This window comes from Aptenodytes patagonicus, chromosome 6 (assembly GCF_965638725.1).
Source record: "Aptenodytes patagonicus chromosome 6, bAptPat1.pri.cur, whole genome shotgun sequence".
Taxonomy (NCBI): domain Eukaryota; kingdom Metazoa; phylum Chordata; class Aves; order Sphenisciformes; family Spheniscidae; genus Aptenodytes; species Aptenodytes patagonicus.
In genome coordinates this window covers 54136011-54151335 of record NC_134954.1, presented here as the reverse complement: position 1 = coordinate 54151335, position 15325 = coordinate 54136011, and the positions used below count along the sequence as shown (strand labels likewise).

At 40.4% G+C, this 15325-nt stretch overlaps 1 protein-coding gene across 1 annotated transcript in view; it reads right to left on the bottom strand.

Annotated features, from left to right (window-relative positions):
- Positions 1-15325, bottom strand: part of STK39 (serine/threonine kinase 39) — a 111999-nt gene that overhangs the window by 80359 nt on the left and 16315 nt on the right. The window contains exons 2-3 of the mRNA XM_076342687.1: positions 7487-7599; positions 2295-2403 (exon numbers count right to left, since the gene is read on the bottom strand). Of these exons, the coding sequence (XP_076198802.1) occupies positions 2295-2403; positions 7487-7599 (222 nt within the window). The remainder of the gene's footprint in view (positions 1-2294; positions 2404-7486; positions 7600-15325) is intronic.

Sequence of the window (15325 nt, the reverse complement as noted above, 5' to 3'; positions counted from 1 at the left end):
TGATGACAACATCCCTAGCGACACCCAGTTTGACTTCAGTTATTATAAATTTCAAGGAATCTAATAGCAAGATTTTCTTTTTATTCAAGCATTTTTCAACAGCTCACAGTAAATTCCTGTCATGAATCACTGGTTTCTCTTAGGGTCTATGCTTGCTTTCGATTGAACTGAACAATTCAACCAAATGTGAAGTAACAAGAGTTATTTTATAAGCACTTCCTGTCCTTGCTTTCCAGCATGATGGTGCAGTAGTCTGCTGCCATCAAGACTAATCTTGAAGAACATCATGTAGCAACCAGGACCATCGCATCTTATTTTGGAGCCTTGCTTTTCTAAGTCACAAGCACATTCAGTTCAGCTCCTTTTTCCTCTCCCAGAACCAAATAAGATTTTTGTACCATTAACCATCATAAAAACTGTAATGAGTGTTTGGTTAGTTTAAGCAATAAAAAGGATGCAACATGTGTAATGCCTGTCCTAGGAAGAATCTTCCTTGAATAAGGAATGAGAAACACTCATTATGAAATCAGAAATATACGTGTTTTTACAAAAATAGAGTGGATTCTAGAGAAACTCAAAAAGGCCACACTGACAGAAGTGACTTAATTCTCATCAGTTTTCCCTACACAGCCTTAATAGAGAATTTTAATATATCGATTCAGAAGTTAGATCAACAGAATTTAGTTGAGAAATTGTGGCAGTCCGGTGAGGTTCCCACTGACTGGAAAAGAGGAAACATAACCCCCATTTTTAAAAAGGGAAACAAGGAAGACCCGGGGAACTACAGGCCAGTCAGTCTCATGTTTGTGCCTGGGAAGATCATGGAAGAGATCCTCCTGGAAGCTATGCTAAGGCACATGGAGGACAGGGAGGTGATTCAAGACAGCCAGCATGGCTTCACCAAGGGCAAGTCCTCCCTGACCAACATAGTGGCCTTCTATGATGGAGTGACTACATGAGTGCACATGGGAAGGGCTACAGATGCCGTCTATCTGGACCTCTGTAAGGCCTTTGACACGGTCCCCCACAACATCCTTCTCTCTAAACTGGAGAGATATGGATTTGACGGGTGGACTGTCCGGCGGGTGAGGAATTGGTTAGATGGTCGCATCCAGAGGGTAGTGGTCAACGGCTCAATGTCCAGATGGAGATCGGTGACGAGTGGCATCCCGCAGGGGTCCGTATTGGGACTGGTACTGTTTAATATCTTCATCAGTGACCTAGACAGTGGGATCGAGTGCACCCTCAGCAAGTTTGCAGATGACACCAAGCCGAGTGGTGCGGTCGACATGCCAGAGGGATGGGATGCCATCCAGAGGGACCTGGGCAAGCTCGAGAAGTGGGCCCGTGTGAACCTCATGAGGTTTAACAAGGCCACGTGCAAGGTCCTGCATCTGGGTCAGGGCAACCCCCGGTATCAATACAGGCTGGGGGATGAAGGGGTTGAGAGCAGCCCTGCCGAGAAGGACTTGGGGGTACTGGTGGATGAAAAGCTGGACGTGAGCCAGCAATGTGCGCTCGCAGCCCAGAAGGCCAATCGTATCCTGGGCTGCATCAAAAGAAGCGTGGCCAGCAGGTTGAGGGAGGTGACTCTGCCCCTCTACTCCATGCTGGTGAGACCCCACCTGGAGTACTGCGTCCAGCTCTGGAGCCCTCAGCATAAGAAAGGCACGGACCTGTTGGAGCAGGTCCAGAGGAGGGTCACAAAAATGATCACTGGGATGGAACACCTCTCCTATGAAGAAAGGCTGAGAGAGTTGGGGTTGTTCAGCCTAGAGAAGAGAAGGCTTCGGGGAGACCTTCTTGCAGCTATCAGTACTTAAAGGGGGCTTACAAAAAAGATGGCGGCAGACTTTTTAGCAGTTGCGACAGGACAAGGGGGAATGGCTTTAAACTAAAGGGGGGTAGATTTAGACTAGATATAAGGAAGACATTTTTTACACTGAGGGTGGTGAAACACTGGCACAGGTTGCCCAGAGAGGTGGTAGATGCCCCATCCCTGGAAACATTCAAGGTCAGGTTGGACGGGGCTCTGAGTAACCTGATCTAGTTGAAGATGTCCCTGCCCATGGCAGGGGTTGGACTAGATGACCTTTAGAGGTCCCTTCCAACCCAAACTCTTCTATGATTTTATGAATTTATCTCAGCCTGCTATAACACACCTATGTTTCAAGGTTCATCTTATGTAGTCCCCCCTCCTTACCTGGTTTAGGTCAATTAAATCAAAGAAGGTACATTAGAAAAAAAAACCATACAATTTCCTTGAAGCTAAACAAGTAAAACCAGTAACTTACCCCCACTTAACAGCTTCATAACCAGCCAAAGTTCATCCTTCACCACAAAAGATGTGTAATAGGTCACCACATTGGGGTGATTGCATTGACTCATTGCTTGAATTTCTTTCTGTAAGAAATACAAAGCCCAACATAACACAGCCAGCTATCAGCTCTGCTTGTATAGAGAGAAATTTTAATTTCCAAAGTGAAATACTAAAGTATGCACAGAATATGCATCAAAGCACCAAAACATTTCAATTTACCTATAGATCTATATGCAAGACAAAACATTATTGCAAAGAACACAAGGGAGGCTTGGCCAGGAGATACAGGCATAACTACACCAATTTTCTTCTGAGAGCAGCAAAGAATTTACTGTTAAAGTCCCAAATTCAACATGAGCAATGAAGAATGAGCAGTCTCCCAAGAGCTGAAGGTGTGAGTACAGGCTGGACAACAAAACGCAAGGAAAGATCAAAACCTACTGCCCTTCCTGTTCAAAAAGGATATGAAAAGAGTAGAATGGGAGCAGGTAAGAAAGGAAGAAGGAAGCTGTCGGACAGAGGACACAGCACCACTGGCTCAGCTACTGTGGGATGGACAGGTGGACACCAGAGCCACGCAATCAAACAGAAGTGCAAGAGGAAAAAGCAATGTTACAGACCAAAAGTCAGAGGAAACAATTGACTAGAGGAACACACAGTCACCAACAGATGCACAAAGTGGCACTACCAAGTAACACCATCTATGACACGCCACAGCTGTACACATTAAGAATGACTGCCTTGTATCTGTTATTTCAAGCAGAGTCCTTCCTCTATTCAGTCTTTCACATAATTGTTCTGTAACACCTTTCCAGCAGTTCTCATTATCCTGCCAATCCTTTATGTAGGATTATGTTTAGGGCTCCTTTGTACCGCAGGGTTTGGCCTCACACCAACTTAAGATCCCACAACCTTACTTCTTCCTCTCCAGCTACAGAGCCCTGATCCATCCCTGGTGCGAGAGGACATGCTCCTGGAGGGTGAGTCAGTCAGGGAGACAATCCAGCTAAAACCTAAACTCTTCCACCTCCCCTCCCTCCCCAAAAAGCAACTGCTTTCAGGTGGACCTGTGCTACATGCTGACTCACCAGCACTGGCACAAGGGAGACACTATAGCAGTCCCACTTAGATGGATTAAAGCTGCCACAGATGCCATTTTCAACTTTCAACCTCAATTCAGCAAGTGTTTGAAAGAGGGTTTTTTTGTTGTTCTTATTTGTAATGCACTCAAGATCATAGCCACTTTCTAATAAAAAGTTAATTGTATGTATTAAAGACTGTGATTTAATCCCGTGATGCCTGTTGGTGACTATTAAGTCAGGCTGTAGATTTGACAACAAGACTAGCTGAAGTGTGTGTCAAAGTCCTCCTCCCTACACAACTTCTGAGCCCAGAACCACAGAAGGATGAATGCCTGGATAGTCATGCAACAAGCCTGAATAACTGAGCAATTTGCAAAATAGTCCCCCCGCCCCCCCAGGAGACAGTAGGTAGAAAACAGAAGAAATATGTGGGGCAGATTTCCCTTTCCCAGCAGACATGTCAGCTGAAACGCAAGTCAAATTACTACCTCAGGTTCTTAATTCAGCTATCCATACCAAATCTGAACTGTAACTCTCCCACGCTTTATTACTATTTCATTTCTTACATTGGTTTATTGTTTTCCTATGCTGGTAATATAACGATGGCTCAAAAAGTCTACCTGCCACTACTGGGCAGAAATACACATCTATTTTACTCACACATTAATAGTGCAGAAATGTAACTAATTGACTGTGGTAAGCTTCACAATCTTTAACTGAAAAGCGCTTTGAATATTTTGTCTGCCTGCATCAACTTGTCAGCAAAAATTGAGCTATCACAGTAACCATGGCCAAAGGCACCTTGTGTCTCAGCTTTGGTGACTTCTTCCAAAGAGAGTCTTTGCAAAACAAAAATAAACAAATAGAAAGCACCCCATGAGAGATAAGGGATTAAATTTTAGTCAGGAAAGTATTAATTTCAGACTTGCAGTTCTGGAGAGCCCCTATCACGCACAGAATAGTAAGCCTCCGCAAACTTCAGTTATTTGGCTGAGGCCCATAATATGCACAGGTAAGAGAGAAAAGCATTCACTTAAAATACACTGTCAGAGGAAAAGCTTGCAGCAGGACGTCCAGGAGAACGCCCTGGAGCCTTCTCCACATTCACATCACTTAGACATTCAACAGCACCAAAGCCATAATGGCACTTAAAATTTAAGGTCTCTCCCTCACCCCTCTGCTCGCCCCTTCCTTGTGCTAGCACAAGTGTTTGTGCACTGCAGCAGGAAATATGCCCAGGTTAAAAGCTAACTTCTTTTCGGCCAGGTTATTCCTGATCCAGTTTCACTGAGCAGCTGCACAAAAATTTGTGTCGGCCTAAGGGCAGGTGGGTGACACAGTTAATAAGCAACTGTGAGACGGCTCCTTTTGGTGCTCAGCTGCTGCGCCCACAGGGCCGGGTCCAGCTCCCAGTGACCAGGCAGGTGCCGCAGCTCTGTGGGTGCTCCCCCGGGGCCTCCTCCACAGACACCCGGGGTACGGCTGTTTGAGGGGTTGGGCATAACACACGAGGGGCTCCTCCAGAGAGCCTGCCTTGAAGGGCTATCCAGAGCAGAAATGCAAACAGTTTAGAAAATCTATTCAATCAAATAAGCCATTCTATAGAATATCCTTTGGTTTGTGGCGTTGAGTTTTTTGTTTGTTTTAAAAAACTGGAGGTAAGGGGATGGGGGAAGATACCCAGTCAGGACAATACTAAGGACAGGAACTTTTTCCTTGCCTCATGGGGTTAAGTTACATTTAGTTTACAATAGTGAGAACACAGGACATTGCAGGAAATGGAGTATTGAATTTCAGGAGTTTGGCAGTTTGTGTAACCTTAGTATTTAAACTTCCTCCCCCACTGCCTTTCTGTTTTAATTGACACTGGCCCAAATCCTAAGTCTGCTTATGTGGGCACCAGGCTTGCTGCATTTTCTACTTCTCTGAAGGCCACACAGCTGAGAATTTGCGAAGGGTGCCTTTGCACACCATCCGTAAGCACTCAGCAGCAGGATTTTACAAAACAGCATGTTCAGAGGGCAGAGTTTTAGAACATCCCTGTGCCAATGGAAACTGTTTGATCAGAAAAATAAGTGACTGAAAACTGACCAGACTCAAAAACAGTGTTAAAAAACCCAAAACACAAGAGCGTTCTAAGTATTATCAACTGAAATAAAAATGTTAGTACAGTTGTAACAAGAGTTTAAGGTCAGTAACACCCTTTTCCAGAATAACATCTCTATTTTTTTTTTTAAACAAAATTTTAAAATCTATTAGAACTGAGTCGAAGTAAGTATACTTCCCCTCACAGAAAAAAAAAGAATTAATTATGTATGTGTATGCGTGCACATGTGTGTATGCACATATAAAAATAAAAGAAATCATACATGGCCTTTTTTTTTTTTTTTTTTTTTACCCTCCTAACCAGGAACTCTGAAAGCCAGAATTTATGTTCAGATCAAAACAGATCAACAAATAAAAGAAACACAAAATCTGAACACAGAAAAGCAGAAATTGACTTACGTTAAAAAATAAAAGAGATGGTATAGACAGTTGTCTTTGTACCAAAATAAAGCAATATAGGACCAAAAATTCAAGACCTACTGCCTCATTTGGCAGACAGTGGAGACATGTCAGAAGATACTCAAGCACTTGCTAAGGTAACTTTGTGCAAGCTGGTAATTAACTGCAGTCATTTCTCTAGACCACCTGGATATCTCTTGCAGATTTTTGGCAGTTTTGTCTGTTTTTATTTGTTGTAACTTTTTAATTCTTAATTCCCATTATTAGTTCAAAGTCTAATAAAAAAAGATTAAATTTTGACCATTTTATATTACAATAATTAGTTTTTCCGGTTTTATAGAAGTGTTCTTTACGGGCTGCAGATGCTAATACATCACGCACAACATCTCACCTTGGACTGTTCTCTTTCTAAACACAGTTCAGAATTTATCTTTTGAGTTTTTAGTCGACAGAAGTCTCACTACCTCAAAGGTAGCTTCCACTACCACAATCTTCTTAAAAAACACAACAATGTCCCATACAAGCTGTTACATAAACTGAAGGCAAATGCTATCAATCACCAGGGGAAGAGCGTTTTGGGTCCTCCACTGTAAACAAGTCATTTTATCTGAAGAAACTGGATGGACCATACCCTCTGTATCAAATTCAAGATATCTTTTGCACTGGCAATTCCCTGCTGAGGAGATCATTTCCTTCAGAGGCAGGAATTTCTGCATTAGAAAAAGCCCACAGTCTCTAGGCAGTAGTATAACCTGTGGAACAGAAGAGAGCGTTCTCACTTTTAGAATGGTTTTGTGTCCTTCAACTCTTGTTATGCTGCCTATATATAAATACACATTAATCTTATAAGCACCTGACTAGGAGCATTAGAAAGCAACAGGTTTCATTTTTTTTAATAGTTCTTTGCGACTTTGTCTGGATTGCCCTAACCAGTGCAGAGGAAAAACTCCTGCAGTCCCTTTGTAGAAGGGCCTCTTACAGGTCCCTTCCTCCTCTGATCAGTGACGCAAACAAACAGCATTCCTCAAATGGCTTGTTATGGCCTATTGGATAAATGCGTGTTATTAGCTTTAACAAGAGTTTCCTTGTGTAGATGGCAGTGTAGCCACTCCTACTTTTCCCCTCAAAAGTTATAATTACAAAATCATCCAACAACTAGTTCTTGCCATGTTTTGGTGCTTTAGACATTTTAAGGAAACCTACTAAATTTTACCTTTATATTTTTAATCAGTGCTTAACCAAAGGAAAATGTATCTTTCCACGATATTAAGACAGACAACCAGACAGTAATCTCTTGAAAATTGAGTCTCCAGAAAGCAAGTGGTAAGGTTCTTCCACAGTTCTCAACAGTTGGTTATCCCAAGATTCAAATTTGCACTTCTTGTTTTTATGTCATTAGAAAATATACATTAGTAAAATATATTTTTAGGGGAAGGCCATACTTCTTTCAGATTATTTTCAAATTCTTTCCTCACTATTATCCTGAATAAAATTCTACCCTTACTCTTGGACCAAGCAAAAACCAAAATTAAAACAGAAGATAGTCTCCATGTAATATGTTCCCCTCTGATATACTTACAAGTAATTCATCCATACTGGTTTGGCATTTTTCTAAGTTGATCCTCTTTATCGCTACGCGTTCTTGCCTGGGTTTGCATAGTGCTGCCTGGACAACTGCTGTAGCACCACTACCTGAAAAAGGGTAGAAAAGGAACACAGTCTTAATATAACAGGAGTCTAAACCAGTGACCAGCATAAGAACCCACACTGATGAAGAACTTAAAATCTGCTGTTTATCCTTTTTCAGTGCTTTCCCCACAGGCGTACCTTTCCACTAGCAAGATAGCTTGCATACTTCTCAAATGGAGAAGAAAAACCTCAAAGTTTCTGTTCCATACTCCACAAATATTCCCAAGCCGACAACTTAAAATGATGTGCTCATTTATCAAGTCACACCCACCACCTCAATGCATTTCATATAGTTTGGGAACCATTACACTTTTGTCTTCGGACACATCTGTTTTAATCAAGAACATGACTTGCACAGTTAACACAATTAAAAACATTACATGGGGGGACAGGGAGTGTGTGCTTAATCAAATGTAATTTCTTTCTGTTCTTTCAGGTCAGTCCCTGTTTAACCACGTTTTTGTTCCTCCTACTATGCAACAGAAAAATATCAGTAAAATTGTACATGCCTGTCCTGGTTTCGGCAGGGATAGAGTTAATTTCCTTTCTAATAGCTGGTACAGTGTTTTGGATTTAGGATGAGAACAAAGTTGATAACACACCGATGTTTTCGTTGTTGCTAGGTAATGCTTACACTAGCCAAGGACTTTTTAGTTTCCCATGCTCTAGCGACTGAGAAGGCTGGAGGTGCACAAGAAGCTGAGAGAGGGCACAGCCAAACTGGCCAAAGGGACATTCCATACCATGTGACATCATGCTCAGTACATAAACTGGGGAAAGCTGGCCGGGGGGGCCACTGCTCAGGGACTGGCTGGGCATCAGTCGGCGGGTGGTGAGCAATTGTACTGTGCATCACTTGCTTTGTGTATTATTATTATTATTATTATCATATTATTATTATTATTATTATTTTATTTCAATTATTAAACTGTTTTTATTTCAACCCACAAGTTTTTCTTACTTGTGCTCTTCCAATTCTCTCCCCCATCCCACCGGGTGGGGGGGAGTGAATGAGCAGCTGTGTGGTGCTTAGTTACCGACTGAGATTAAACCACGACAATGCCAAATCTTCTACAATTTCACCTGTGTTCCTGCTCATTCATCGTGATTAGGTTAACATCTTACAAAAAGCATGCTGATTTTTGTGAAGAGCGCAGGAGGCACAAGTATCACACCAACAACAAGATGCACACTGCTGAATAGCCCAGCAGAGAAAGTCAGTCATGCTTACTTGACACGCAAATCACATATGGTCATACAAATACACTGATAACAAAGCTTGGTGGAATTGAAGAAATTTTGGGGAAAGCATTAGTATAATTTTCTTCAGTATGCTTTATTTGTAAACAGCACGAGTAAAAGATCTTGTTGCTTCTTTTATCAAGCACCCACTGACTTTGCCCCAGTTAGTATTGCCTCACTAAATTAATGAAATGATTGCATGTAATATTCAGAAAGAGTTTTGCCTGGATTGCAGATCTTGCTGCCACATCAAGTACAGCAGTGTGTGCTTCCTCAAAGTAATTACATCACACTCATTCATGGAGAAATCTAAAACCCCCCCGATGAGTAGCTCCTACCTGTAATTTTAACTATTTTAACGTAAATTATGGATTTCTGGTAAGTCACAAATTGAGCAACGTTATATTGGCCTGCTCATACACTATGTTCTATTTATGCTCAGTAATTGGCATGTCCTAGATGAATACCAATTGTGAACAAAAAGCCTTTTGTTGTCAAGCTCTACAAACGAGGATTCAGTTACCAGCCGACTTAAGAACAATTGAGAGCTTTTCCCTCTGCACATCTGAAAACAGCACCGAAAATACCTCATGACTGAAAGTTATTGTCCATGTTTTAATTGCCATTTTCTTAGCTATTTTCATGTATTGTTTGTTCACGTGACATTTTCACTCAAATCACAAAGGTTTTTAACTCAGTGTATGAATTTCATCACAAAATTCTGAGCTCGTCTTAAAAAAAGAGTCTCAACAGGACTAACTAGTCATGTTTTTGCAGGATGCGGTCACAGACAAATATTGGCATGTCCTGTTCTGTCTGCTTACAGCACAAAGCCTTTAAAAATTCCAATAATGTAAGTAATAAAAGAATTAAGAGAGATTTTAAAAATTAAATAAGACATCCCAAGGAAGGAACCACCAAGTCAGCACAATTCAGCTTAAGTAAGACTCATCTACATCACTTTAATGAAGTTCTCATTTGGTAGACATCGAGACACAAATCCTCTTGTTACTTGGGATACACAACTGTAGGTTGAGGCAGGGGGAAGAAACCAAATTTTTAGCTATTAAGGATACAGGAACAAAGACCAAGATTTTCCTTGATGTATCTTTTTCATCTATGCCAGTAGTTTTACCTACTTGTAGGAAACAACCAGATCTTCACTTTCAAAGTAGATTAATATACAAAGGCCACATAAAGGACAAACATAAAAAGCACAAAGAAAAATTATTCAGCCAACGCCAGGATGAAATCCTGACTGCTTCCTCAAGTTAAAGTAAAATGACAGTAAGTAACACTTCAAAACATTTTGGAAAAATTAGACTACAAAAAAAAAAGTCCTGTCACATCCCTGACCCCACCCACTACATCACTTGCTTAAGTTCTGTGAGACCCCAAACCAAAGACTATGTGCTTACTACTATTTAAAAGCTCGATTGCAAAATTAATCCTGAGCTATCCTTATGCACAAGTTGAAGATGTGCTCCTCTTTTGCCTACTTAAAGAGGATGAGATGCAAGATTTTAGGACATAAACTAGAGTTTGAATAAGTATATGAAAAGCCTTTCAGTGCATTTCCCTGTGTTTTCTTCTCAGACAGAGATGACTTGCAGTGGGATATTCTTTACCACAAGAATATGATGCGCTGACAATGCAAAATGCTTTCTATGTTTAGCCAATCTACCTTGGTTTCTTCTTTCTCCTGCCTTTTGAATACGCAATACAGTATTTTGATAGTAAAGGAAATCTGTGCAGCCTGCATTTTCAGTGGGACCTACATATAAAACCCATTTGAAAAAGCAGTTTCAAGTACTGGAGTAGGAGCCAGGCACTTAATGGCTATATGCCTCCTTCCTCTTAAAAGATGTTCCCCTCTCTTCCTCTGGCTCACAAGGTGAACAACCGGGGATAAAGATGAGGAAAATCTGCAGCTTTCCCATCTGGTCAGAAGACTCCTTTTGTGTCAATAAAGAGATGCCCTTCTCTAGTCTACTAAACAAGTAGAAATGTGAAGTGTTCCAGAGGAATAGGTGTTATAAACAGGACTACCCAGATAAGCATTTCAGTCGAGAGATAACAGACTACACAAGTAATGCACTATCATACAGTGAAACAAAATTGTCACAGACAACCATTTAGCATAACAAATTAGGGTCACAGAAAATGATTGCATAGAATAGGCTACAGTCAACCATTCCTTGTCAGAAGGCATGACTTCTTCAGGTATGCTGGACCTTATGAGTTTTCCAAAACCTAACCCTCACAGCAGAGTACATACTAACTACACCACAACTAAAGCACAGACTGGTTTTAGCATCCAGTCTCTATTTAGAAAACTGACCTAGTATAATGAAAGCTCAGGTTGGATAAACCATGAAGCCTTTACATCCAGCTGCCTCCTGCACAAGAACAAACCAAAAGATTACCAGTGGTCAGACTCAAAAAAACACCTTTGTAAGAAAGATGCTTTTTTTCCCACTTCTGGAAAAGTCATTCTCCTGCTACAGACAAGTTCTCTTTGCCAATTTCAGAAGTTAGCAGTGAAATAACGCAATTTCAGTCCACATCAAGTTGCCTATTGAGAAATGGGAGTAGTAGGCATCAAATCAGAGTTTCATCTTGTCCTCATGTTTTTTGCTGCCATCCTTCTCTCTAGTGTCAGCATGCCCTTACAGCCAACCTGTTCCTTCGTACTATGAACCATGCACTCCCTACCATCCTGCCCTCAGTGCTGCAGAGTCGTTAAAATTGCTTTTAACTATTTGGGTTCAGGCAATAGAAACCTCAAGAGCTATTACATACGGCCACACTTCACTTCTTCTGAAAGGATATAAAAGCAGTTTTCTGCATTCCACTTTGCACATGCTTCATGGAAAGCATATGAAAACACCACAAACAAATATTCATCCAGGATTTAAGCTTAACTGAGCATGTTCCTTCAAGTTGTTCTAAATCTGACATAAAGGCATTTTTTCCTCTTTTTTTTAAAAAAAAAAAAACAAAACAAAACAGGAATTTAACCCTCGCAGAACCTGTCTCCAGCTGGCAAAGAGAAGAAGGATCTTTGAACAAGTGTGACCAACAACTGACATTAACATTTTAGTGTTATCTACCTTCCACTAGTCAAGTCTCAAAAAGACAGACAGCGAGGTGAGATGGCTGGACCGTATCACTTGCACATCGCACATGCGCACATCCTTCTTCATACAAGCATGTGACACTTCATTTATTCCCTGTTATGTTTAAAGGTCTGACACTTTCCACTCATTCATCACAGTGCAGTAACTCTACTCCAAATAGATCTAGAGCTATTCCTTCCAATTTTCTTCTCCTCAAAAACAAAAGTCAGTAACCTCATTATCCCATAATGATTTACCAAGTCTTTTTTCAGTAGTTCAGTGTTACTCTACGGTATTCCAACACAAACCTCTTTTAAAGATTTCTGCATTCATTAGGTCCCTTCAGACACTTTACCCAAAGACACCTTCCTCAACCCCATGGTTCTTCTACCTAACCTCTGAAGAGAAGGATGTAATTTGTTGGCAATGGTAAGTTCTCTTGTTGACTAGGTACCTGAAGGGTTAGACAGCAGTTGTAATTGGAGAACACTAAATACCTTATCTCAGAATCTATACAAACTCTTACATACTGACCTACACCATCTGCATTTTTACACACCTCTTCTGCTCCCCCAACATATAGAAACCTCCTACTAAATGTAGCTGATTAGTGCACACAAATTTTAAGTCAGCCTGAAATCCAAGACTAAATTGTAAAAGAAGCCAGTACTAAATAGAATAAAATCTATGAAAATGGATGAAGCAGCTATGAAAGTATTTTTATTTAATCGTTCAGACAGTCCAGTTCTGAAGAACAGAGTCCCCTAGGTAATTCTTAAATGCAGCTCATATGCAATGTAACTGCAGGATTCCTTTTGCATAGAGCAGAACGCGCTTGTGCACACAAACCGTGCCTGCACAAATGCAATCTAGCTTAGGTTTCCACTCATAAAAACATGTGGGGTTTTTTATGTAGCGTGCAAAGCGTCTGTGCTTATATACAAGCTTTGAAAGCTATGTTGTATATTGCATGCAATATTGTGTAGCATATTTCCAGCACTACTACATATGAGTTATGAACTGATCAGTACTTCAAAATATTCCATGGCAGCATTGTGCAGAACTAGTCTCTTCAGTCTCGAAAGAATCAATTCTGTTGGTGGCAAAGCAATACTTTTGATTAAGAAACAGAACAAAGAACCTTCAATTTCTTTTGGTTTCTACCTTTTACCCCACAATATTCTAGAGATCTTTCAGTATTACTCATTTTCTTTCATATTACTTCCATTGATTAAAAATAAGTTATAAATCAGCTCATTAAAGCACATTTAGACCACCATACTAAACTATAAATCTTTCTGAAACTTAACTTCTTCACAGAAGATAAACTCATGATTTCTCTCTCCATCTTCACACAACATAAATGCTTATGTTCTTAAGACCTTCAGGATAACCACGCAAATACAATTTACTAACAATTCCTGCTCACTCTGGGCTCTTAATTCATGCTGGGATCAAATCTCTCCCTTTAGAACTCACTTGGATGCTAGTTTGTTTATCCTAGCCATTAGGATTATGACATAATTCACTTAAATTACACTAAGTGTTCTATGAAATCTATACCCATAGTAGAACTGCTACTTCTACATTTTCATCATTCAACAATTAATCTCATTAATTCTTCATGGAGCTATACAAAATGAATTTGTTCTGCAGTTGGACATTTTAAATCATCATCATTGTTATGGCTATAGAATCACTGGGTTATTCAATTGTTGTATTTACCTTTTTGTGGGAGATTAGCTTACACAAAGTCTCTGAGGTCTAGCTTATCCCATACTACTTTTCAAAAGCACATTGCATAAATAATCCAGAAAAAACTCTCCAAAGATGATAAAGGTCTACAGATACTTGTGATCCCACTGAAGTCTTAGAGAAGTAGCCTAAATGTCCATCTCAAAATTATTATGCATTATAGAAAACCTACAAGAGAATTTCTGTGCAAGCGCTGACCCAACCTGTACTAAGGCTAAGATACAGCAAGCTTGAGCATTAACCAGACATCATATTCTCCATGCAGGAAAAAAAGGCAGGGGGATTCACAATCAACAATAAAACCCCACATACAAGAAAAACAGGGGCAGGAGGGAATGACTAGGCTTTTTGAACTATTCTCTTTATTCCCCCCACCCTCACTAAAATAGTAAAAGGACTGGTTATATCACATGTTTTGGCTAGATAAATTAGAGGAAATATTTTGAGGTTTGCTATGCAGTACTATGTTACAACTCCCTCCCTGTCAAATCTGCAGAACAGAATAAAGAAATTCTTCAGCCACAAGCACATGAGAACAGGAATTTACCTTCTTGAACCCAGAGGTTTCTAGCATCAGAGTACAGCAAATAACTATCAACCACAAACTAATTATTCAGGACGTAAGACAAATCAATACTGTACAAGAAAGTGGAGAATCTGTACCGATGATCTGGAAAATCTGAAAGCCTTCCTTCCCTCCACCAGTGAACCCAGACACACTATATTGCAGGAACTCTTCCGAAATGTCTGCCTTATCTGAAGACTAATCAGCTATCACCACCAGCCATGGTTAAAAGAATCTTGAGAGCTCTACTCTGACTGACAAAGGCATTAAGAAATCTGTGGCTAGAAAGTGAGACCAGATATATTTAGATTAAACATAAGTTTATTTAATAGTGACTGTATTCAGCTTTGAAATAAAGTATCAGCCTAAGCAATGGCTTTTTGCTTTCAGACACTTTATTGGTAACAAGACTTCTGCCTAGGGCCATACAGAGCTCAGCACTCGTCAGCTTGGTACAATACCATCAACACACTAAGATCAGATTGGAAAGTCCAAGGATGACTATTAACTATGTCTGGGGCATTCAAGTAAACTTGGCAATAAGCACACAGTTTGGAAAGGGAGGAAAGAAAACAGAGACTATGCCCATGACCTTCTTCTACCTCACGACTGCCCCCTCACTCTGTTTCCATCCTGGCTCTCCCAACAGAGACCAACAAGAAGTTCTGATGTTAAACCCCAGCCTGAGAGAGTCTTTTTTTTTTTTTTCCTTTCTTTCTTTGTCAGAGAGGCTTTATTTAGTGCAACTCTATTGAAACGAGTAAAATAAATGACCACTAAAAATACAGCCGTTGTGTTTGTTAAGCACATGGGAGAAACAATTAACATATAGGTGGATCAAGATCACATGTTCTGTTGAAGCTGGGTAGAAATAAAGCCATGCCTCACTACTAGAAAAATACATCCTGTTATCCCATACAGTCATGTCACATACTGCACACAGCCTTGCCTTTGAAGCTACAGTAGTAAGACAGTGAGCATCACAGCTCCCTTAACAGTTTTCCAATCCAATATACTATATTTAGTGCAGAACATGGTTTTATCCCAT